The following is a 25,684-nucleotide window of genomic DNA, read 5'->3' on the forward strand; positions in this document are numbered from 1 at the left end:
GGCCGAAGATAGAATCTTGTCTTCGGCTTTGTCCAAGCAATAGTGGGCTGCAAAGGTGTGGAGAGAACTCCAGGTAACTGCCCTGCAAATGTCAGGAAGCGGCACCAATCGTAGGTGTGCTACTGAAGTCGCCATGGCCCTCACAGAGTGTGCTTTAACACGGTCTTGAAATGGAATGCCCGCTTGCTGATAGCAAAAGGATATGCAGTCCGCCAACCAGGAGGAGAGAGTCTGCTTACCCACAGGCTTCCCCAACTTGTTAGGGTGGAAAGAGACAAACAATTGAGTGCTTTCCCTGTGGGCAGCTGTACAGTCTAGGTAGAATGCTAGAGCCCGTTTATAGTCAAGGGTATGTAGAGCCTGTTCTCCTGGATTGGCATGGGGCCTGGGGAAAAAAGGTAGGTAGTATGATGGATTGATTGAGATGAAAATCCGAATCTACCTTAGGTAAAAATTTAGGGTGAGTGCGGAGTACCGCCCGGTCCTGCAGAAGTTTAGTGTAAGGCGGATAGGTAACTAGGGCCTGCAATTCACTAACTCTGCGAGCTGAAGTGATAGCCAAAAGGAAAATCACTTTCCATGTGAGATATCGAAGTTCACAAGAGTGAAGAGACTCGAATGGTGGTTTTATGAGCCGACCCAAAACAAGATTAAGGTCCCAAGAAGGGCCAGAGGACGTAGTGGAGGCTTGATGTGGAGCAAGCCCTTCAAAAAAAGTGTTACAAGGGGTTGTACTGATATAGGGACATCCCCGACACCTTTATGGAAGGCGGCTACCACACTGACATGCATTCTGATGGAAGAAGTCTTAAGGCTTGACTCTGATAGATGCCAGAGATAGTCCAGAAACTTTGGGATTGGACAGGAAAAGGGGTCAAGGGACTGAGAAGAGCACCAAGACATGAAACTTTTCCATTTGTAAGAGTAAGATTTTCTCGTGGAAGGCTTCCGTGAAGCAATCAAGACACGGGAAACTGGTTCAGAAAGATTAAGTGGCTGAAGGACTAACCTTTCAACATCCATGTCGTCAGGGACAAGGCTTGAAGATTGGGATGGCGTAGGCACCGGTCGTTTTGAGTGATCAGAAGTGGGTCCTTTCCAAGAGAATGTGCCTGCGGATGGAGAGATCCTGAAGTATTGGAAACCACACTTGACGTGGCCAGAGAGGTGCTGTCAGGATCATGGTTCCCTTGTCCTGACGTAACTTCACGAGAGTCTTCGAGAGAAGAGGAACTGGAGGGAATGCATAAAACAGACCGGTTGCCCATGAGAGGGAGAATGCGTCTGAGTTGAGAGTGTTTGCTGCGAATGAGAGAGCAGCAGTTCTCCGTTTTGTGGGGATGCAAAGAGATCTATCTGAGGATATCCCCATTGTTGGAAGATGGAGTTCGCTACCGAGGGGTTGAGAGACCACTCGTGCGGTTGAAAGACGCGACTCAGCTTGTCTGCCAGCACATTGTCCACTCCCGGTAAGTAGGTGGCCCTAGGTACATCAAATGGGAGAGAGCTTCCGCCCAAATCTGCGCAGCTTCCTGACACAGAAGGAAGGAGCCTGTGCCTCCTTGCTTGTTGATGTACCACATGGCTACTTGGTTGTCCGTATGAATCAGGATGACTTGATTTGAGAGGCGATCCTGAAAAGCCCTGGGAGCATATCAGATTGCTCGAAGCTCTAGGAAATTTATTTGGTGATTGGCTTCCTCTGGAGACCAAGATCCTTGTGTCTGCAGATCGGCCATGTGGGCTCCCCTTCCGAGGTTGAAAGCGTCGTGGTAAGAGTGATTTGAGGGTCTGGAGTCTGGAAGGGCAAGCCCTGGAGGAGATTGATCTGATTTTTCCACCAGGCGAGAGACAGATGGAGTGAGTCGGTGACATGGACAACGGTAGACAGGGGCTGAATGGATTGAGTCCATTGAGACCTTAGAGTCCAGTGCATGAGTCTCATGGCCAAGCGGGCCATTGGTGTGATATGGACTGAGGACGCCATGTCTCCCAGGAGGACGAGAAATTGGCGTGCAGTCGCAGAGTGCTGAGACTGCAGCTGGTGAGCAAGAGATATGAGAGTTAGTGCTCATTGTCGAGGCAGTAAAGCCTTTGCCTGCAAGGTGTCCAAGTCTGCCCCAATGAACAACAAGGTTTGAGATGGGACTAAATAGGATTTGTCGTAGTTGATGAGAAATCCTAATGAAATTAGATTGTGTAAGGTTAGATTGAGGGACGACAGAGCAGCTTGCTGAGTAGGAGCCCTGATTAACCAATCGTCCAGGTAGGGGTAGACATGAACACCTTGGGTCCTGAGGAAGGCTGCAACTACTACAAGGCATTTTGTGAAGACTTATGGCGCAGATACTAGGCCGAATGGAAGCACTCGATATTGATAGTGCTTGGGGCCTACTAGAAACCTCAGGTATTTGCGATGAGATGACGTTATCACAATATGAGTGTATTCATCCTGGAGGTCCAGAGAGCAGAGCCAGTCTCCTCTTTGTAGAAGAGGTAGAAGCGAGCCCAAGGTGACCATCTTGAACTTTTCTCGCTGGAGGTACTTGTTGAGGGCCTGTAGGTCCAGAATAGGACGAACGCCTCCCGATTTTTTGGGAATTAGAAAGTACCGGGAATGGAACCCTAGGCCGTGCTGAGAGTATGGTACGAGTTCTATTGCTTTGGACTGGAGAAGGAGGGAGACCTCTTGATTCAGAAGAATGGAGTGATCGGATGTTCTCCACGTCAGTAGAGGTGGGGAGTATGGAGGCACAGAGAGAAAGTTCAGATGGTAACCTTGAGCAATTATTGCCAATATCCATTGGTCTGAGGTGATTGAGTGCCATATATTGTGGAAGTGGCACAATCGACCTCCCACTGGTAAGTGAGGCAGTGGAATCTGGCTGCTGCTCTCTAGGTGGAAGTCAAAAGCCTGAAGCAGGTCCTGGTTGAGGAGCTGCTTGTGGCTTTTGTTTAAGTGTTTGATGAGACTGCGGCTTTTGATAAGGCCTCGTAGCACGGGATCTGGTTGGTGGCGGGTAGGACTTCTTCGGGCAGAAAAAGGACTTTTTAGAGTCCTTCCTGAAGGGCTGTTTTGAAGAGAAGTCGGAATGCATCAGAGAGAGCTGTCTTAGGGTCTCATGATGGTCCTTTAGTTCCGCCGCCAAACAGATTATCTCCGACACAAGGCAGGTCAGATAACCTGTCTTGTACTTCTGGGCATAGGTCAGAAGACTTAAGCCAGGCCCACCTTCTCGCCAAAATAGCAGCTGCAGATACTCTAGTAGAAGTATCAAAGATGTCATAAGATATTCTGATCTCATGTTTGCCTGCCTCAAAACCCTTGTTTACTAGGGTTTGTAATTGTTCTTGAAATTGCTGAGGCAGGGAGTCCGAGAAGTCCTGTATCTGCTTAAAAATGACCCTATTATTTTGGGTCATATAAAGCTGATAGGCGGCAATCCGGGAGATGAGCATGGACCCTTGGAAGACTCGGCGACCGATGGCAATTAGGAACTTCTGTTCCTTGCCAGGTGGAACCAGAAGAGTGAGGCTTCGACTTTTTTGCTCTCTTCTGTGCAGACTCCACCACTATAGAGTGGTGATCTAACTGTGATTTCTGAAAGCCTGGAGCTGACTGCACCAAATAGGTAGTGTCAGCTTTCCTGTGGACTGGAGAAATGGAGCCAGGATGTTCCCAGTTCTTCTTCAGGAGATCCAGAAGAACCTGGTGGATAGAGATAGAGATGATTACTTTAGAGGCATCCAGGAATTGGAGCAACTCCATCATCTGGTGCCTATCATCCTGTTCAGTCTGTAATTGGAAGGGAACCAATTCAGACATTTCCTTCACAAAATTTATAAAGGAGAGGTCCTCTGGAGGAGAACACTTCCTACTTTCAGTGGGTGAAGGTAAATCATCGGTGTCTGGAGAGGAATCATCAGTCCAGGTATCATAAGGATCAGCACCTGTCCCTCTAGGAACTAGAGGGGGGCGGGATGGTGGGATACCTGAAGGTCCTGGTCTAGGCTCCGAAGGAATCGAAGGAATTATTGGAGGCTATGATGAAGACATCGAGGACATCGATGGATGGCTCGGTGGCGCCGATAGACGTATCAGCACCAATGGCTGGATCGGTGGCAAGAGATGTATCGGCATCAATGGCTGAGGCAGAACTCCCGATGGAGGGATGCGGAACGGTGTTTCACCTCCCAATGACACTGTAAGTGGAGAGGGCACCGGAGCCCTCGGAGACCCGGGATCCATCGGTGGAAAAGCGGCCATGAGCACTTCCATCCTGGAGAGCAGCGGTGCCAGCGCTGCCGGAATCGGGTCGATGATCGGTTCCGCAATCAGTACTGGTGTCGGTACCAGAGGAACCTGAAGTTGTTGTATCGCCTTGTCGATGGCCTCCTGAACCATCCAGTCCAGTTCTTCTCGGAGACCTGGAGCAAGCAGCCCCGGCTCCGGAACAGAAGAGGGAGGCAGAGGCAGAGGCATAGCCGGAGGGACCACCATTAAAGGCGGAGTCGCTGCTCCCGATCCCCTGTCGGGTGAGGGTTGCCTCGGTGACACGGTCGCAGAAACGGTCGGGTGCTTTTTCTGGATGGGGTTTCTTCGATAGCGGCTCGAACGATGGCGAGGTCGATGATTTCACTCCCTTGATGGTCTGAGACTTACGGTGTCGATGGCGATGTTTGTCCCTGCGATCTCCTCAGTCCTGAGGGGGAGTAGAGAGTGTCGATGGCCGAGAAGTCGTCGATGTTGGGCGGTCACCGGCCAGTGGTCGATGCTGGTACGAAGTTGAGGTGCCAGCTCTGACGACGTCGATGCAATGGACAGAGTCGGGGTTTGAGCACGGAAGAGAAGTTCCATCTTCTCCATTCTGGCCTTGCGACCTTTTGGTGTCACATTAGGGCACATTTGGTGCAGGTCAAGACATCGTGCTCGTGTCCTAGACACTTTACACAGACCTTATGGGGGTCTGTGATAGACATGGTGCGGGGATAGTCCGGGCACCAACGGAACCCCGACACCATGGCAAAAATCAAGCCGCAGTACGGTCGACGGCCAGTAGGCTGTGAGGGCCAAACTTGACGGTAATCAACGGAAAACGGGTAAAAACTTACCAGAGTACCGCGGTCTGAAAAAAGTTAGAGAAGGGAGCCCTGTGGGGCAAATTAACTTTTAGTAATTCAGTGAAGAAAATTCCTCTCAGGAATCTCTGTAGAGCTCCTTTACCGCGAGGCTACTGCTGCACGGAAAAAAGAAGACTGAAGGGGGACCCCTGCTAGTTGCAGGGTTAGTGCCATGCTGGGCATGCTCAGTAGGGGCCAGTCAAAGTTCTGGAAACTTTGACAGAAGTTTTCCGTGATTGGGCTCCATCCTGTGATATCACCCATATGTGAGGACTACCATCCTGCTTGTCCTGTCAGAAAGTGGACATCCCTGACAGGTTCCACGTCCCAACACAAAGGATTTACAAAAATAACCATTAATTTTAATGTAGGCCTTTGGAGTTGAATACATTGCTCGTATCCACATTAAAAAGTTTCGGCCGAGGCCCACCTTTTCTAAAACTTTAAACAAATGGCTAATTAACCCAGTTGAATGCCTTTTCTGCATCAATGGCTAATATTACTGCTGGAACTTTACCAACCTTAGCCACCCTGGTCAAGTTAACGACTTTCCTGATATTATCTGCGGCTTGTCTGCCAGGTATAAATCTACACTGATCTACTTGCACTAAATCTGGTAATACACTATTAAGCCTCCCCACCAGTCTTTTGGCCATGAGTTTCAGGTCTATGTTCAATAACGAGATAGGTCTATATGTCGAGGTGGTGGCCTGGACTGCAAACTGGTTGACTGACAGAAGACTATGTGTAATGGTAAACTGAACTTACTCTGAAGAGAGAGCAGTGTTAGGCAGAGTGCCGCAAGGATCAGTGTTGGGACCGGTCCTGTTCAATATCTTTGTGAGCAACATTGCAGATGGGACAGAAGGTAAGGTTTTCTTTTTGCAGATGACACTAAGATATGCAACAGAGTGGACACACAGGAAGGAGTGGAGAGAATGAGATGGGATTTAAAGAAGCTGGAAGAGTGGTCGAAGCTATGGCAGCTGAGATTCAATTCCAAGAAGTGCAGAGTCATGCATATGGGGTGTGGAAATCTGGAAGAACTGTATTCAAGGGGGGGGGGGGGGGGGGGGGGGGGGGGGGGTGAAGGGCTGATGTGCATAGAGCAGGAGAGAGACCTTGGGGTGATAGTGTCTAACGATCTAAAGTCGGCAAAACAATATGACAAAGCAATAGCTAAACCCAGAAGAATGCTGGGCTGTACAGAGAGAGGAATATCTAGTAAGAGAAAGGAAGTGATGATCCCCTTGTACAGGGCCTTAGTGAGGCCTCACCTGGAGTACTGTGTTCAGTTCTGGAGATCGCAACTCCAAAGGGACAGAGATAGGATGGAGGCGATCCAGAGAAGGGCGACCAGAAAGGTGGATGGTCTACATAAAATGACTTATGAGGAGAGATTGAAGAACCTAAATATGTATACCCTAGAGGAGAGGAGGAGCAGGGGTGATATGATACAGACTTTCAGATACTTGAAAGGTTTTAATGATTCATGGTCAACAACAAACTTTTTACGTTGGAAAAAAATCAGCAGAACTAGATGGTGCTGCCGATGTCGGTCGAGACTTCAGACTTCCTAGCAACATTAACCACCTTTTCCTTCAGTGGGAAGCTGTGAAAACAAGCAATGTCTCGCAGTCAGTTATTACTTGCCTGTCCTAAGGAATGATAAGCTCTCTCCAATTTGATCATGGGCACCTCTGCATTCAACCCCAGCACTTACATGCAGATACTAGACACTACTCAAAAGCAATCTGCAAATTCAGATTCCTCCAACACGCCTCTAAATGTTAGGTTTGCCTGTTGGAATCTATTTTCTTTACCTTCCAAATGAGTAGAAAGATCCTCATTGGCTTGTATCAGATTCAGTGCCTGCTCTTCCAGCCTAGACTCTGACTCCTCCAACCAGCACCCCAGATCAGTGCTGTCACTTCTCATTTCTGCCACCATTTCTCCTATTTCTTTTTTGAGACCTGCCATATCGCCACACAACTCATAGAACCAGATTTGAAATTCCGCTCGCTGCTGTATCATCACAGCCTAGCTCTGCTGCCTCCTCTTCAGGTGCCACCTCCTCATCGGGGCCTATCGCACCAGCCGCCACCAGGACTGTGAAGGAAAAGTTCTTTAAATCATCTCGCTTCTTCTGCGAAGCCATTGTAGCCTCAATCACCAGCGATATTAGGCGTTCAGCTACTAGGGAAATGTTCTATATATAAGATGAATGGAGATAAAAGCAGATTTGGGACAGGAGTCTCGGACTTAGGCAGCCATCTCGTCCGATGACGTCCCTTCCTAACCTAAAACCTTCTACAGTATTTACTAGGGCTTTTAGCCTTCAAACATTTTAACATTAGCTTTGATTTTTTTTAGACCTTCCAACATCAGGGATTGCCAGCTTTGGTAGTAGACAGATCTAAGTGGTCACCTCATGTAATGGTGTTTTGTGCCCACTAATGAGAGAATCTCCTGTGCAGATCCTAATGTTTTAGTATAAACCTAAGAATGACTGTTAGAGATGGTTGTCTATATGTTTCTGATTGTTGCTAAGTCTTTTTGCGGATGATACTAAGATCTGCAACAGAGTGGACATGCTGGAAGAAACAGAGAGAATGAGACATGATTTAAGGAATCTTTAACAGTGGTCGAAGATATGGCAGCTGGGATTCAATGCCAAGAAGTGCAGAGTCATGCATTTGGAGTGTAGTAATCTAAAGAAGTAATATGTGATGGGGATGAATGGCTGTTGTGCACGGAGCAAGAGAGGGACCTTGAAGTGATAGTGTCTAGCGATATAAAGATGGTGAAGCAATGTAACAAGGCGATAGCTAAAGCCAGAAGAATGCTGGGCTGCATAGAGAGACAAATAACCAGTAAGAAAAAGAACATAAGAACATAAGAAAATGCCATACTGGGTCAGACCAAGGGTCCATCAAGCCCAGCATGCTGTTTCCAATAGTGGCCAATCCAGGCCATAAGAACCTGGCAAGTACCCAAAAACTAAGTCTATTCCATGTTACCATTGCTAATGGCAGTGGCTATTCTCTAAGTGAACTTAATAGCAGGTAATGGACTTCTCCTCCAAGAACTTATCCAATCCTTTTTTAAATACAGCTATACTAACTGCACTAACCACATCCTCTGGCAACAAATTCCAGAGTTTAATTGTGATGGTGATAATCCTCTTGTACAGGTCCTTGGTAGGCCTCACCTAGAGTACTGTTCTCAGTTCTGGAGACTGTATTTCAAAAGGGTCAGAGACAGGAGGGAGGAGGTCCAGAAAAGAGTGACAAAAATAGTGGGGGATCTCCATCAAATGACTTATGAGGAGAGGTTGAAGGACCCAAATATGTTTACCCTGGAGGAGAGGAGGTGCAGGTGAGATATGATACAGACCTTCAGATACCTGAAAGGTTTTAATGAAGCACAATCGACAAAACCTTCTCTGTTGGAAAGAAATCAGTAGAACTAGGAGTCACAAAATGAAACTCCAGGGAAGAAGACTCAGAACCAACGTCAGGAAATATTTCTTCACAGAGAGGGTGGATGCCTGGAATGCACTTCCGGAAGAAGTGGTGAAGACAAAAACAGTGAAAGATTTCAAAGGGGCATAGGATGAACACTGTGGATCCCTAAAGGCTAAAGGATGGAAATAAGGAAAAGAGTGCATGGGGTAACTGATATGAATGAATATGCATGTGATATGCATGAATATTCCCACTGAATATGCATGATATATGCATGAATATACCATGCCTATTCATTGGGGATGTTCTGAAAAGCTGATCTGTTTGATGAATACCACTACTGTAATGGAACCTAAAGTCTACAGAGAAGTTGGGAGATGTGATGTTAAGGAAATGAAGTGGATTGGGGAGGGAGAAGATAATGAAATTGGATATAGGAGGCAGGGAGGGGAGAATGGAAACTGAGGTCTAGATGGGTAATAAGGAATCAGATACAAGATCTAGGGTAAGGTGAGGGAAGAGCAGCAATTAAAGTACCTAGGTATGTATGCCAGAAGTCAAAATCAGTCACATCATATTTTCTAAATTCTCCAGATTATTATTGAGCAGACCTGAAATAAAAAGAAATACATCCCTGCTCTCTTTTCAAAAGAGAGACGGAGCCCCAAACCAGTAGCTGCCTAGTCCCCCTGAGTGGTGTCCGATCACCCAGAGCAAGACTTCAAGATTCACCAAAGAGGAACATATCAAGAACCCAGCAGACTGCAACAAGGAGGGGCCCACCCCAGCCAAATCCCTGGTCCTGGACTACCTCCTATGAAAGGGAGAGAGCTGTCTGTGCAGACTGCTTGTAGCCTATGAAACTTCCCCAATCAAGACTGCTATTGAGTAGGGAGGAGATGAGAGGAGCTTCCAAAAAAGAAGCCCTAGCTGGCTTCTGGACCCTAAACATCCATGATTTCACCCAAGGACAGTTACCTCTTAAGAGACCGAGATAGCAATGGCTATCACATTGTGAGGACAACTCCTGAGATGCATGGCTGTGAACACTGCAGCCCCATCCTGAACTAGCCTGAGAAAAGACACATATGGGATCTGACCAAAGGCATTTCTAGCATCCCTTACCTCTACTGTGCAAGACTCACCAGCTATGAATCTGTCCATGAGGTGCAAGTCCCTGCATAGGGAGGTTCATTGCTTCTCTTCTCACCATATTGTTACCTATGGAAAAGGTCACCATGTCCTCCTCCGAGGAATGCTGGACCTAACCCAGGTGGGCTCAAGTCCCAAAGCCATTGGCACTGCCTGGGGAGAGATGCTATAGAAAAAAGAAAGAGCATTTAAACAGAGACTCCATCTTTCTCTCATAGGGGCCAATGAATATTGTGCTTCCATCTCCTGACTGTGGTCTTAAAAGAGGAAAACTACCCGCCCTAGGTGATCCAACACCATATCCTTCTCTTTCCTGGGAAAAGCGATATGCAATTACTTCAAAATGGAGCTTAACAACTTATTGCAATTTTTTCTGTTCGAGATCATATAGCACCAGTTTTAGAATTGATTGTGTTGGCTTTCCCTAGCACAACGAGTAAGTTTTAAGACCTTAAGACTAGTTTTTAAAGCATTACAAGATGAGGATCTCTATTTAACTGAATGACTTTTTAAATATATACTGCTATACTTGTTACATTCGGAAGATACTCTTTTGCATAGGATCCCCTCTTTCATGGAAATATGATTACAATCTACCAGACGTAGGGCATTTTCTATAGCAGATCCAGATGTTTGGAATGCTCTGCCACAGAAACTATGTTGAATCTCTGATTATAAATGTTTTCACAAGCAATTTTACGCCCACCTCTTTCATTCAGTCTTTGGATGTTATGCTGTATTTGGTAGTTGCATCTGGTTTTGTATGTTCCTCTAGTATGTCTATTATGTGATTTTGTAATATTTTATGTATGTCTTCTTGGAAATTACATAGAATGGTTGATCTACTATAAGCAATACATAAACAATTTAAATAAATAAAATAAAAGCAATATACCTCCCTCATTGTTATGGACACTTTAAGGCTGGAATCAGTAATCTCCTACAGAGGGAGATCTCCCCTCTTCAACAGTGAGAAGTATCGGTAAACTCTTGAGGTCAGAAAACTACAGGCTCACAGGAATATAGGATTCCCCTATAGATTACTACCTCTTATTGCTCATCCAAGAGTTCATATTCCACAACCATGGGTCACCAGCCGCTCTCTCCTGAGCAGCCTCCCCACTGAGGCACTCTCTCTTCTGAAGGGGCAATAACCTCATGTCAGCCGGATCAGCTCTCTTCCTCCTCTTGCCCAGACAATTGCCTAGGACTGTCTCAGCTAGTGGAATGCTCTAGCACCCCCAAATGTTGCCAAGGATAACCTAAGGATCTTCAGAGCAGGGACATAAAAAAAAAAAAAAAAAAAAAAGCTAGGAAGAGCTCAAGGAGGAAGCCAAAGGTTGACCTCCCCTCCATGGGAAAAGAGTTCATGTGAGTTACCACCATTAATAGGGCATGGGAAGAATATTTCTGGAGCCTCCCATTCTGTTGCAATCCTGGCATAAATGACCTGATGCAGAGAAAAAAAGACCTAGGAGGCTTAATTCCTTGTTGTCCTTCCCTTTTCCAGGGCAAAACCAGGAGGAGATCCCAAAAAGCCCAGAACCCTTTCAGGGCCTGAAAGGAGCCCTGGAGTGTCAGGAGTGGCAGTAGGGAAACAAGTTTTGATCCCTGGTTTCATAGGTTCTTCAACTCAGGGTGGACTTTTGGAGGGGGCAGTGTTACATTGGTCTACCTAGGGAGCAAGGGTTTGTAGACCCTTGTAACACTGCCCCTCCCCTAAAACCCACCCTGAGTTGAAAGTGCCCCTCTTACAGTGGAATATATAGAGTGTTTAGGATTGGCCCTTTAAAAGAGGCACTCTCTCTCTCTCCCCCCATCCACTGGTTTCAATACTCAAGTAAAAGCTCCAACACATACACGTGGTAGAGATATTTTAAATGGTACGTGTGTACTTGGACGCACAATATAAAATTGGGCGCATTTTTGCTCACATGCCCAAATCACGCATTTAAGGGTACTCGCACACACCTTTTAAAATGTACTTGCTATTTCTTTATGAAGCTGTAGATGGCAGACATACAGTAGCTATCTACCCACAAGCTTCAAAAACATTACCTGCAATGCAAATATTTATAACAGCATACTCTCTTATGTGTTGCTCTCTGGTCATGAGAACAGTACAGAAATGGCAACACATTGAAAATTCCAGACAAAATAAGGACTGTATTTTAATTCACTCAAGTAGAAAGCACACCAACTAATTTAGCAAAACAAAGTAAATTGTTTTCTGGATGTGAAGTCTGCAATGGTAACCCGTCAGAGAAAGACATCTTAGGACCACCTAGAACTATTTCAAAATTATACAGAAGGTTTTGTTTTCTTGCTGAATTGAGCACACACTGATCAGTATGGATCTAAGCAGCAGGAATACTGCTGCTGCTGTTAGTCAAGAGAAAGGAAAAGCAAGCACAGTTATTAGCTTAAAGGGCAAGGGCAAAAATAAAATATATCTTTTCTGTGCTGCAGTGCTAGAAAAGACACTATAGGGCTCACTACTGACCAAGCACACAATTTTACAAATCAATACTTTAAACTTGAAACCACTTACTTGCACACAAAAGCTTATTGACCCATTAGACCAAAGCAAAGACACAGTATAAATACACTATTAGACTATTAAAATCCATTTCCCTGTAACATGACATTTAAAAAAAAACAAGTTAAAATTTAAGATTGAGTTGCTTTACATTGGGATAGATTGTTATATGTAAAGAAATTGGGATTAGCTATACTTTTCTAGTTTCTTTTGAAATGCATACACATTTAGAACATATTTATTATTTAAATATTAAAAGAATGCTTCATCTACCATGCAAAGTATTCTGCAACATTTTAGTAATAAGTGTGCCAACAACTGATAACAAATAGAACAAATTTACTTTTCAAGTGTAATATTTTATATTGTATTAAGAGTTTTTATGCAAATTTGAAGAAAAGCAGAGTGAAAGTACTCCTGGCTATGAAATTACTTGCTGACTTAATTTACATTGTCATAATAATTGTAAACAAGAGTCTGTATAAGGGTTTGCATTTATCTAAGATTCTTGATTACAACTGGATTAACAGAAAATCTGTGTGCACTTGAAAGATTTAGAAATAGTCAACATAATGACATCTGAAGAAGGTCATTTAACTCAAGAGTGGTAACACATTATTGTCAGATGTGTAGAATTTGAAATTCCACATATTCTGTAGATCAACAAACCTAGATCATCATGTGTATGTAAATGGATTGATTTATATACAAATCAGATCATTAATATGGAAATCAAACAACACAGCTTGCTGTGCAAACTGCACTTTTTGATGGAAGTTAACTACACCTCAAAAGGTGCAGTAAACTTTTTCCCGGGAGCATCAGAATGCCAACATACATTCTGATGCTCCGAAGTTCTTTACTAAAGCCCTGAGGTGTTAAAATCCCTGGCGGTCTAGAGAGACCTTCTACCTATCCCCCCTCTCCTCCACAGAAAAAATTTCTCCCAATGCCGGACCTGGCCCTGCCCTCTAATACCCAAGACCTACCCCATTGGTAGAAAAGAGCTTGCTCCCCCACCCCTACCACCAGATCCCCATCTCCCACTACCCTCCAAATCTTACTTTAGAATCCTGGTAGTCCAGCGATAGCCAGTGCACCCCCCAACGGCTCCTGCTGCGGTGGTGCCATTTTCAAAAATGATGCCGGCCAGCCTCAGCCACATTTTTTTCCCATTATGTGCTAACATCAGCTGCAAATTTGCTCATAAGATACGGCTTATGAGCAAAGATGTGGCTAAGGCTGCCTGGCACCATTTTCAAAATGGAGCCATCAGGGCAGAAACCCTAGAGATTCTCTGACCACCACTGGACTACCAGGGATAAATGAATGGAGGTTTACAAGGGAAGTAAGGGAAAATACAGAAATATGACTGTAATAAGTAAAAAGGTAAGACAGGAAACTGAATGGGTCAAAAAGAAAAGGGAAATGATTAGTTTTCTTATGGATTGCTTTCAATATAAGGCTTGATTCATCAAGGTCTTTTCCAAAAGATACAATAAGGGGAAAAGAGCCCTAGTGAATCTGGTGTATAGTATTAGTAATCATGGGATAGGAGGTGATGTCCTATTGTGGATTGATAACTGGTTAAAAGATAGGAAACAGAGAGGAGGTCAGTTTTCCCAACGTAAAAAGATCAATAGAGAATCATCAGTCTCTAACATCACCCTTGAGGATTTTTGGCCCTGTCAGGCTAGGGGTTTGGCAACGGATGACACAAAGTTCCAAGTAGGTTTAACTCAGATTTATTATTCAATTCAAGCAAGGTTAGTTCACCATTCAAATCAAATACAAAACTGTATCTGCAGTACAGGATAGCTGGATGCAAAGGTTTCCACAGAATTCAAATGGATAATACACAAAAGGTACACAGATTTGGGGTCCAAGGTACAAATATATAAACAGAGTATGGTTCAAGGATTCTCAGCAAAATGCAAGACTAGAGCCGCACAGCCTGCCTCCGGTTCCCTCCCTCGGAGCGGCCTCAGGGGGAACTTTCCTTCCAACCCCACACCTTCCCCTCCCTTCCCCTACCTAACCCACCCCCCCAGCCCTACCTGTCTTTTTGTAGATACCACCAACATCTACAAAAGATTAGATAGCCAGGAAGGTGTAGAAAACATGAGGAGGGATCTAGCAAAGCTTCAGTAATGGGCTAGGGTCTGGCAGCTGAGATTTAATGCTAAAAAATGCAGAGTTATGCCTTTTGGCTGCAAAATCTCCTGGGAGAATTAAAGCACAGGGGGTGAAATTCTACTAAGCATGAAAACGCAAGATCTGGGGATGATCATATCTGATGCTTTTAAGGTGGCCAAACAAGTGGACAATGAGACACCAAAAGCCAGAAAAATGTTTGGGTGCAGAGAAAGAGGAATGGTAAGCAGAAAAAAGGAGAGATATTGTACCTTTATAGCTCCCTGGTTAGAATTCATTTGGAATACTGTTAACAGTTCTGGAGACGGCATTTCAAAAGAATATAAACAAGTTGGCTACTAAAGTGGTCAGTGATTTTTGTTCTAAATCATATGGAGATAGACTAAGATCTAAATATTTATACCCTGAAGGAAATGTGAGATAGGAGAGATAGGATAGATATTTAAATACCTCCAATATTTTCAAACAGAGTAGGCAGGTCTTTTTCAAAGGAAAGGAGGCTCTAGAACGAGGGGTCATGGGGGTAGACTCAGGCGTAATCTAAAGAAGTATTTCTTTACAGAGGGTAATGGATATATGAACAGCCTTTCTGTAGAAGTGGTGGAGACAAGGACAGTATCTGAATTCATGAAGGCATGAGATAAACAGAGGATCTCTGAGGGGATGGGAGGGATCATAAAGCTGAGTAGTTGGTATAGATAGAAGACAGGATAGGCCATAATGGTTTTTGTCTCCTGTCATGTTTCTATGAACAATGCAATAATGATGTCACTGAAGTATTACCAACTTGAGAGATGAGAAAGCTAAAAAGACAAAAAAGAGTTTTTGAATAACGAAGCAGCGGGACCTGTGACAGTTGCCAGCTCTGTGGATACAATGCGAGCTTGAGCATCCCCAATATGTGGTAAATTTCTTCACAGTATCCAGAAAGGGGTAATTTTTATTGAGTATAACACATCACTTTGAAAAGTTGGTTCCTATGGCCTGTGGTCACCTTGTTCTGTGTTCCACAACAACTTTGGGGCATGAAGTTCTCTCGGATGAGACAATTTCTTGATTTCTGCAGACTTGAACAGCAGTTCTGAAGGAAGACATTGTTGAATGTGACCGCCCCTGCTTGCTTCTAAAGAAAATGACTGCTTGGGCAAAAAATATAAAGACAGGAGACAGAATCATGATCACGCCAGGAAGACAGACCCTCCCAGATGGGCTGGAATCATGCTGCTAGTTGTCTCTGACACTGGTTCAGCTGACCTACTAAATACATTAATATAGATGATCAGCAACCCATGAAAGAATTACTAAAATAATTCCTTTGAGTTGCAATGTAATCAACCAGATAAAGTGAACATGAAAAAAAAATGCAGAGTAAAAATAAATAAATAAAACTTTAAATTTAAAGTGACATAACCATGGACTTTTGCGAAAAAGGTGTTTCCCTTGCTGGAAACAGAAATCAGACTTAACTAGATAAAAACATAATAGGCTTGTCTCACAGTCCAAATTTTTCTCTCAACCTGCTGAGAGAAGTTGTGGGGGGGGGGGGGGGCATGGGAAGTCAAAACTCAAAGTCTAGGCTATTGGTAGAGGAATGTCCAAAAATATCTTCTAACTGTATAGGAAGTATATTTACTACTACAGCACTTTTTCAATATTTCACACAACACAATTTTCAGAAGTCATTTACCAGGGTAAACAGGCTCTCTGATAATTGCCCACTCTGTATGAAGATAAATATACATATGTTGCTCCACATCACATTTACCTTTACCTGCATATTCCTGGAGGTGTTAGGTCAGGAGAGGCAACACAGGAAAATTTGTATTTTCAAAAATGCACACTTTGGTTTGGCAGAAAAATTACCTGCAAAATAAGGAGGTGCAAATCTTTGCAGATACTTTCCCTTTGAAAACTGCTAAAGGAAAAAGTATGCACATTATTTTCCTTTGAAAAATGAATGAAAGCCTACATATGTAAGTGAACCTGCAAACTTTGCATAAAAACAGAGTTTTGAAAACTGTTCGCATTTTGAGCAGAGTTTTCTTTTACAGATTGAATGGTTTCTAGAAACTTGCCTTTTTATTATACAATATTTTTCAAAAAACAGTTTTATACATTTTTACTACCTAGTAAACCATTACAAACTACTGCTTTCTCTTTAGAATTACAAGAAATTCAGTGTTTTAACCCTGCTTTTATATATATATATACATATATATATATATATTTCTGTGTTCCAGTCAGGAGTCATGCACTCTCTTTGTACAGTATATAATCATTACCTCCAAGCTTAGAAATCCTCCATCATGAGCCGCTGTAACCTGCAGGGAAGGTTCAAACCATTCACAGGATTTCCCCAGTAAGTTTTTTAATGTTTTCACAGATGATACAGTCAAAGCTCCAGAGCAGCGAGCCAAAATCACAGCATTATCTGCCCACCAATTTACATCTATCAGTGAGTAAAATGATTCTTTATCTGCAGATAAGAATAAAAAGAAGTGTTTAAATGGCTTAATGAGAAATTTCATTCAATGACCCAGTTAAATGCATGTATAACCCCCACAATACCAAATTAGATCAAGCAACAACCTGGGTAAATTTACAAGAATCGTTTTTACATAAAACTATGTCCTTCAAACTAAATTAAATCTTGCTGATCTTATTGTTTTCCACCATTGCTCAACACTACAAGGCTATATTTGGTAAATATTTTACACATGGGTAAAGAATGTGAGAAAGCAGAGTTGCTTACCTGTAACAGGGGTTCTCCTAGGACAGCAGAATGTTAGTCCTAACACGTGGGTGACATCATCAGTTGGAGCCCGGCACAGAAAACGTCTGTCAAAGTTTCTAGAACTTTGACTAGGCACACTGAGCATGCCCAGCATGCCACTATCCATGTGGGGTCCCCCTCTTCACTCTCATAACATAGAATTTATGAAAAAATAAAATAAACGAGGGAGAAACCCAACTCCACAGGGTGGTGAACAGGTTTCCTGAGGACTAACATCCTGCTATCTTCGGAGAACACCCATTACAGGTAAGCAACTCTGCTTCTTCTAGGACAAGCAGGTTGGTAGTCCTCACATATGGATGAATACCTAGCTACAGGCTGCTCCCATTTCCTCAAGGAACACACAGCACTTAACTGGGTGCCAATGGCCACAACAAACTAATGCTGGTGGCAACAGAAGAAGTCAGCCTGAACCCGAACAAGGGGTATACAGTCAGAAGAGTTGGGTTTAGTTACTGAAAAGGTTCTGTAGGACTCCCCTATGAGGAAAGACTAAAGAGGTTAGGACTTTTCAGCTTGGAGAAGAGACGACTGAGGGGGGATATGATAGAGGTGTTTAAAATCATGAGAGGTCTAGAACGGGTAGATGTGAATCGGTTATTTACTTTTTCGGATAGTAGAAAGACTAGGGGGCACTCCATGAAGTTAGCATGGGGCACATTTAAAACTAATCGGAGAAAGTTCTTTTTTACTCAACGCACAATTAAACTCTGGAATTTGTTGCCAGAGGATGTGGTTAGTGCAGTTAGTATAGCTGTGTTTAAAAAAGGATTGGATAAGTTCTTGGAGGAGAAGTCCATTACCTGCTATTAAGTTAATTTAGAGAATAGCCACTGCCATTAGCAATGGTAACATGGAATAGACTTAGTTTTTGGGTACTTGCCAGGTTCTTATGGCCTGGATTGGCCACTGTTGGAAACAGGATGCTGGGCTTGATGGACCCTTGGTCTGACCCAGTATGGCATGTTCTTATGACCAACTCACCGAAATGGCTGTCGCATTAACCTTCGCTGTCCAAGCAGTAATGAGAGGCAAAAGTATGCAGTTCTGCAAATGTTGCCCACGGGGATCGCACACAAGTGGGTCACCGAAACCGCCTTGGCCCGAATGGAGCAAGCCTCGACATGGCCCCCCCCCCCCATCTGTAGACTTGCCTGCGCATGGCAGAACAAGACACAGTCTGCAAGCCAGTGGACAAGGTGCTTGAATACAGCAAATCTCAATCTATTTTTGTTGAAAGAAATGAAGAGTTGTGTAGATTGTCTGTGGCCTGTTGTTCTTTCCAGGTAAAAAGGCTAGAGCCCTTTTGCAATCTAGGCTGTGCAGAGTTCGCTCATCCCAGTGCGAATGAGGTTTAGGAAAGAAGGTTGGTAAGACAATGGACAGATTAAGGTGGAAGTCCGTCCCCACCTTCAGTAGGACCCTCAGGTGTGTGTGCGAAGAACCACCCAATCGTGGAAGAATTTTGTGTAGGGTGGATATAACATCAGCGCCTGAAGTTCGTTGACCCTGCGTGCAAAGGTTACCGCTACCAAGAAAATGACTTTCCAGGTCAGATACTTCAGGTCACAAGAGTGCAAAGGCTCAAAGGGAGCCCTCATCAGGTGGGCCACGATCACATTGAAGTCCCAGGAAACTGCAGGGGGCACGAGGGAAGGTTTCAGCTGGAGCAGACCCCGCATGAAATGACCCACAACAGGCTGTGCTGAGATGGGCGATCCGTCCACCACTTGGTGGTAGGCTCCAACTGCACTGAGATGCACTCTCACAGAGATAGTTTTCAAGCCAGTGTCCGATAGGTACAGCAGGGAATCCAACAGCTTGGAGTTAGAATATGAGAACATGTTCAACCGTTGGTTGTCACACCACACTGAAAATCTCTTCCACTTCAGGCCATAAGACCTCCTAGTGGAAGGCTTTCAGGACTCCAGTAGGACCAGAGACACTCCCTCTGAGAGATTCAGGGGCTACAAGGTCACCCTTTCAACATCCAAGCCTTGAAGGACAAAGCCTGGAGGTTGGGATGGTACAGCCTCTCCTGATCTTGCATCAGGAAGTCCAGGGACATTTCCTAGATGGATCCGTTCCCGCAGGTGAAAATCCTACAAGAGTGGGAACCAGATCTGCCAGGGCCAATAAGGAGAGATGAGAATCACGGTCCCCCATTCCTGCTGGAGCTTTAGGAGAGTCTTGGTCACCAGGAGAAGTGGAGGAAAGCCGTACAAGAGGCCCTTGTCCCAGTCACGGGCAAAGGAATCAGACACCATTCCTGCCATTCCCTCCAGCTAGTGAGCAGAACTGGCCTACTTTCTTGTTGGAAGGGGAAGCAAAGAGGTCCAATTCTGGAGTTTACCAATGACGGAAAATCCGGTCCGCTATCTCCTGCTTCAGGGACTACTCGTATGGCTGGAAGGAACAACTGAGGTCATCCGTCAGCTCGTTTGCCTGTCCCAGTAAGTACCTGGCTCGGAGAAGGATGTTCTGGGAAAGAGCCCAGACCAGATCTGGACTGCCTCCTGACAAAGAATCAATGATCCGGTTCCTCCCTGCTTGTTGAGATACCACATGGCTACCTGACTGTTGGTCTAGACGAGCTCGACCTTGCTGGCCAGTAGATCCTGAAACACCAAAAGGGCATACCAGACCGCCCGTCGCTCCAGTGAGTTGATCTGATATTCCTCCTCCTGAGCTACCAGTGACCCTGGGTGTGAAGATCTCCCACATGTGCCCCCCCAACCCAGGTGGGAGGCATCCGTATTGAGAACAACTTGAGTGAGGGAAGCCTGGATCGGGACCCCCACCTCTAGGATGGGAAGAAATGCCCACCACAACAGGGAGTCCTGAAGTGGAGGAGTGACTCAAACGTGCACTCAAAGGTCATGAGTGGCCTGGTGCCACTGAGACCATAAGGTCCACTGCACCCTGTGCATGTGAAGGTGAGCAAAGGGAATGACATGAAGAGTCGTGGCCATGTGCCCTAGCAAACATAACATGCTGTGCACAGAGATTTAGCAAATCTGCAAGATTGCTTCCACCAAAGATGCCAAGCTGAATGCCCAACCCCCTAGCAAAAATGCCCGAGCCTGAGTCGTATCGAACCTGGCACCTATAAAGTTCAGGTGTGGGGATGGGACCAGCTGGGACTTTGGGATTTCTAAAAAATTGCCCCATGTCTCCAAGATCCGAATGGTGGCTTGCAAGGACTGCAGCGCTCCCTGCCTGAAGGCACCCTTGACGAGTCAGCCATCCAGGTAGGGAAAGACCTGCACGTGGCACTTCCTCAGATACGCAGCCATTGCTGCAACTTACTTTGTGAAAACGTGGGATGCCAAAGCCAGACCGAAGGGTAGCACCCTGTACTGAAAATGGTGTTCACCCACCACAAACCGGAGTTACCACCGGTGGGCATGGGAAATCCCTATGTGAGCACAGGCATCTTGTAGATCGAGGGAGTAAAGCCAGTCTTCCCGATGCAGAAGAGGAATAAGGGCACCCAGTGAGACCATCTTGAACATCTCCCACGTGAGGAATTTGTTCAAAGCCCTTAAGTCCAAAATCGTACAAAGGCCTCCTATCCTCTTTGGGATGAGGAAATATAGTAGAAGCCGCTTCCCCGCTGACCTGGAGGAATGGGTTCGACTGATTTGGACATTGTGAGGACAGAGAGTTCCTTGAGTATCATTTCCTGATCTGCTGAGGCCCCCAAGAGGGGCATGGGGGAGTGTCCGGGGGAAACTCTTGGAAATTTAACCTGTAGCCCTAAAGGATGATGGAGAGGACCCACTGATCCGAAGTGACAACCATCCAACAGTCCGCAAAGGACGTGAGCCAACCTTAGCCTGGAAGGTCCATCGCTGGCTGCACTGGTAACTGGCTTGGACATCCTTGTAGCCAGTCAAAAGCCCATAGCAGAAGTCTGCTGGCTGAGTTCTGGGGACACACTGTTGCCTAGGACGAGACCTCAGTCCAACCTGTTGAGACCATGCCCTACTTACAGGAGGGTAGTACTTTCTTGGCAGGTAAGAAGGGTGTCAGGGCCCCTGCCTTGAGGATTTTTTGCCTGAGGACTGTGGGTCCGAGATGCTAGCCGAGAGATGCTGCAGGGTCTCATGATGATCTGAGTTGTGCTACTGCCTCCTTGATCTTGTCGCCGAACAGATTCTCTACAGTACAAGGCAGGTCAGCAATATGGTCTTGCATTTCGGGTCGGAGATCAGAGGCCCAAAGCCAAGCCATATGACAAGCCCCAATGCCTGCCACGGCTACCCTTGCTGCTGTCTCAAAGGCATCAAATACAGACCTACTTTTATGTCTGTCGCATTCTAGTCCCTGTTGCATAACCTTCAGGGAGTCTTCCTGGAGTTGAGGGAGGCGGTCTACCAATTCCTGAACATGCTTCCAGAGGTTTCTGGAATATTGGCTCATATATAGCTGGTACCAGGCAATGCGGGCTGCCAACATAGATCCCTAGAAGATCTTGCCGCCCAGGGCATCTAGAACCATGCTCACAGCGAGGTATGGGTGCAAGACATCTTCGCTTTCTTAAGAGCTGACTCTACCACCACAGACCCGTGGGGGTGATGGCGCCACTCAAATCTGGTAGATGGTTGTACTAGGTACACCGCATTGGTCTTCCTGTTTACCAGGGGGGGGAGGGGGACCAAGATCGGATGCCCCCAGAGCCAGACAATCAAGTCCTTGAAGAGATCATGGACCGGGACTGCAATCGCCTCCTTAGGAACATCCACGAACTGTACGATCTCCAGAACCTTGTGCCTGGAGTCTTCCTCAGTCAGGAGCTGGAAAGGAACCAACTCCGCCACTGCTCATACAAAGCTTGGAATGTCAGGTCCTCTGGAGGGGAGCAGCGTCTCTTCTCTGGAGGAGAGGGCTCAGAAAGTAATTCCTCAGAGTCTTCAGAGGAAGAGATGGAAAGCTTATCTTCCCATGAGTCATAAGGGGTATCAGCCTTGCTCCCTGGCGACACCGGTGGTGGAGCATAAAGAAGGGTCCTGGTGCGGGGTGCCATCGGCATCGACAGCATCGAAGGACCCGGTAACTCAAGGCTCGGCACCGCAGAACCAGTCAGGGGGGGGGGGGGAGGAGACATACCACCAGAGCCGTAGGCCCTTCCTCATCGGAAGAATCTGCGATGGGGATAGTCTCTGATCCTTGCATTAGCACATGTTGCGTTGGCAGTGCACCAAGCAGTAGATCCAAGCACTCCAGCAATGGCGCCAACATGGACAGTGCAGACTCCAGTAGTGGCAGAGGCACGGAGGGGGCCGGCAGCTCGATGCTCTGCAGGGCTCGTCCCACCGCAAACCACACTCTGCGCTCCAACTCCTCCTTGAATGCTGTCGATGACAGTACAGCTTGAGGCGGCGGCGTAACCTGGTTCTCCTCAGAGCCCCTAGGGGAACCAGTGCCCAGCACAGTTATCAGTGGCAACCACCTCAGACCCTTGGCCTTGACAGGCATCGATGCCTCGTCGGCATGGGGCCGTTTCGGTGGAGTCACAGATGATACCAGCGCCTTACCGAGCTTGGAGCCATGGGAGAAAGGTGATCGATGACTGTGCTTCCTCAATTTCTCTTGATGCTCGGCTTGGTCTTTTCCCGGTGCCAAGGATGATGGCAATGATCCAGACCTAGAAAGGGAAGAGATAGACAGTGGCTGATTCCCAGCACCTACTTCCAGCTGGGAAATCGGCAGAGGAGAGAACAAGACGGGGCCAGGAAATCCAGGGTTTTCTTTACTGCAAGGCGTCAACACCCCGGAAACAGATGTTGAGGGTTAGGACTTCCTGGCCCCAAAAGGTTGTCCATCTTGTCCAGGCTTGATCAACAACCCATGGAGGTCATCTGAGCACAAAAAGAGCAGCCGCGTACATCGTGCAAGGCCCCCAGGCACAGAATGCAGACCTTGTGGGGGTCTGTGATGGACATGGTCCGGGGCACTGGGAGCAGCGGCAGAAACAGGACAACGCCATGGAAAAAGTAACTGCTGAGCAGTCAATGGCCGTCAGCATAAGAGACAGCACCGTCAGTAATCGACCGCAAAGAATGTTGTACTTACCGCAATGCCTCTAACTAGGGCCGGGAAAGGAGTGAGGGACCCGGCATGGGAAAAAGAACGAGAGATGAACTCAAAAATAGTTTTCCGAAGAAAAAATGCAAGCTCCACGTCCGCGAGGCAATAGCTCCGCGGAAAAGAAGAGACTGAAGAGGGACCTCACGTGGACGCATGGATAGTGACATGCTGGACATGCTCGGGGTACCTAGTCAAAGTTCTAGAAACTCCGACAGAAGTTTTCCGTGCCGGGCTCCATCTGATGTCATCTACATGTGAGGACTGCCATCCTGCTTATCCTAGAAGAATATACTTGACAATGTGGATTTTCAAGCTGCACTATTTCTCAGTTGCATTTTATTTAGGATAAAATAAATCAGCTAGGCATATCGGGGCTTACAAGCCTTCTTCGGAATTACAGCACTATTGAAGTCCAAGGCATCTGAAATTTCTACATTTACAGATATCAATGTCAAACAGATGCCGCCAGACAGGATTTTCAGAATGTTGCTTTCCTTCTCTAAAAGTTCGCAAAATAAGAGATTCAAAATTAGTTTAGAAAACAGGATAAAGCAAGTTTGGGATGTCACAACCAAAAAAACAAAATCCACACTGTACCACATCAACTTTTATAATAAACTGAGATGCCAATTTAATACATATCCTCAATCTGACAGGACAGGAGAGAAGAGCAGTTGAATACAGCACGTGTGTGCATCTTGATTCCACATTTGTATAGCCTTGGGAAATGTTTCAATTCTGTACCTGAAGTTAATCATTTTTAATTAAATTATGGGATTCCTTTTGCTTCTTTCCTGTATACATTCGCTGAGGTAGATCTTTAAAAAGTATGCCGGATTTTATAAAATAAGCGCATAGCCACACGTATCTTATAAAATCCGGGGTCGGTGCGAGCAAGGCTGCGCAAAATCGGCAGCCTGTGCGCACCAAGCCGCACAGCCTGCCTCCGTTCCCTCTGAGGCCGCTCCAAAATTGGAGCGGCCTCAGAGGGAACTTTTTTTCCGCGTCCCCCACCTTCCCCTCCCTTCGCCTAACCCACCCCCCAGCCCTACTTAAATCCCCCCTACCTTTGTTGTGCAAGTTATGCCTGCTTGAGGCAGGCGTAACTTGCGTGCGCCGCCTCGGCATCCCCCGGCACAGGCTGCAGTGCCGGGAGACTCGGGACCGCCCTCCCGGCCTGCCCCCGAACCGTTGCCACGCCCCCGGACATGCCCCCACCCCCCCCCCCCCGGCCTGCCAACATGCCCCCCCCGGACATGCCCCCTCCCGCCCCTTTTACGAAGCCACGGGACTTAGGTGTGCCGGCGCGCGCAGGGCTTTTAAAATCTACCCCATTGTGTATATCTTCTTATCCAAGAAAAGCATATATGTACAGTATAGTCCTAAATTGTTTATTTAGGAAACTAAAGTATGTTGAGATGCTTGGATCAAAATTACTGTAGATATGCAAAATATCTATATTTACTTTTCAGGTAAACATTTGCATATTCATAAGATGCAAATGCATTACATGCATATTCAGTGTGAATATCTTGAAAATCCAACTGGCTTGTAGGACTTGAGGACCAGAGTTGCCTATCCCTAATCAAACAAAAAGCTACAACATGGGACAAAGCCTGGAAAAGTTTCCCTTATTACCTAGGCTCACCATTGTGTAGAAATCTTTTTGTCAGGGACCCACAGAGAGACAAAGTCGTTCGCTTTCCACACCTATGCAAATATTTCATCTCTGACTTCTCTACTGTTAATGCCAACTAAATTTCTGACTATAAATGCTAATGTATAGACACTATTCCATTAAGAACTGGACTGAACCTAGCAGCTTTTCTAATTACAGCTAATGTAAAGGACTGTTACATGGTAGCAACTTTTGGTAATTTTCAAAATAGGCCAGATTTAAGCCAGTAGCCTTGAAGTGAAAGGCTCTCCCATCCCACTGCCAATTCACTGAGCCTTATATCCTCCAGATTCTTGGCAAAGCCATTTTTTTACTTAAAAAAATAAGTGTAATTAAAAAAAACACAATTAGGTATTAAACAAACCTTTCATTTTTTTTCTTTTCTCAAGCGAGCTCCTCCAGTTGGGGTTGATTTCATCATATCCTGGCTAAAAGGAAATTAACATACATTGATTTGCAAAACTATTATAAATATGTTGGATAAAAACCATAAATTCTTGCTGAAAAGTGAATGGCATCGAGGGTACTGGGCAACCTTATAAGAGACACACAATAGGACTGGGTTCCATCTGGGAATTTTGTCTATTTTGGGTAAATGCATATAAAATTGCATGGACCTTTTTGGTCTCTCTCTGCCTTTATTTACTATGTTACTATATTTGTTTAATCTTAACAAATCTACTTTT

The 25,684-nt window shown here is 45.6% G+C and overlaps 1 protein-coding gene across 1 annotated transcript in view; it reads right to left on the reverse strand.

The window, feature by feature from the left end:
* NBAS (neuroblastoma amplified sequence) overlaps positions 1 to 25,684 on the reverse strand; it is a 1,239,997-nt gene that overhangs the window by 1,021,379 nt on the left and 192,934 nt on the right. The window contains exons 13-14 of the mRNA XM_029595926.1: positions 25,363 to 25,426; positions 16,716 to 16,909 (exon numbers count right to left, since the gene is read on the reverse strand). Of these exons, the coding sequence (XP_029451786.1) occupies positions 16,716 to 16,909; positions 25,363 to 25,426 (258 nt within the window). The remainder of the gene's footprint in view (positions 1 to 16,715; positions 16,910 to 25,362; positions 25,427 to 25,684) is intronic.

Source organism: Rhinatrema bivittatum, chromosome 3 (genome assembly GCF_901001135.1).
Source record: "Rhinatrema bivittatum chromosome 3, aRhiBiv1.1, whole genome shotgun sequence".
Taxonomy (NCBI): Eukaryota; Metazoa; Chordata; class Amphibia; order Gymnophiona; family Rhinatrematidae; genus Rhinatrema; species Rhinatrema bivittatum.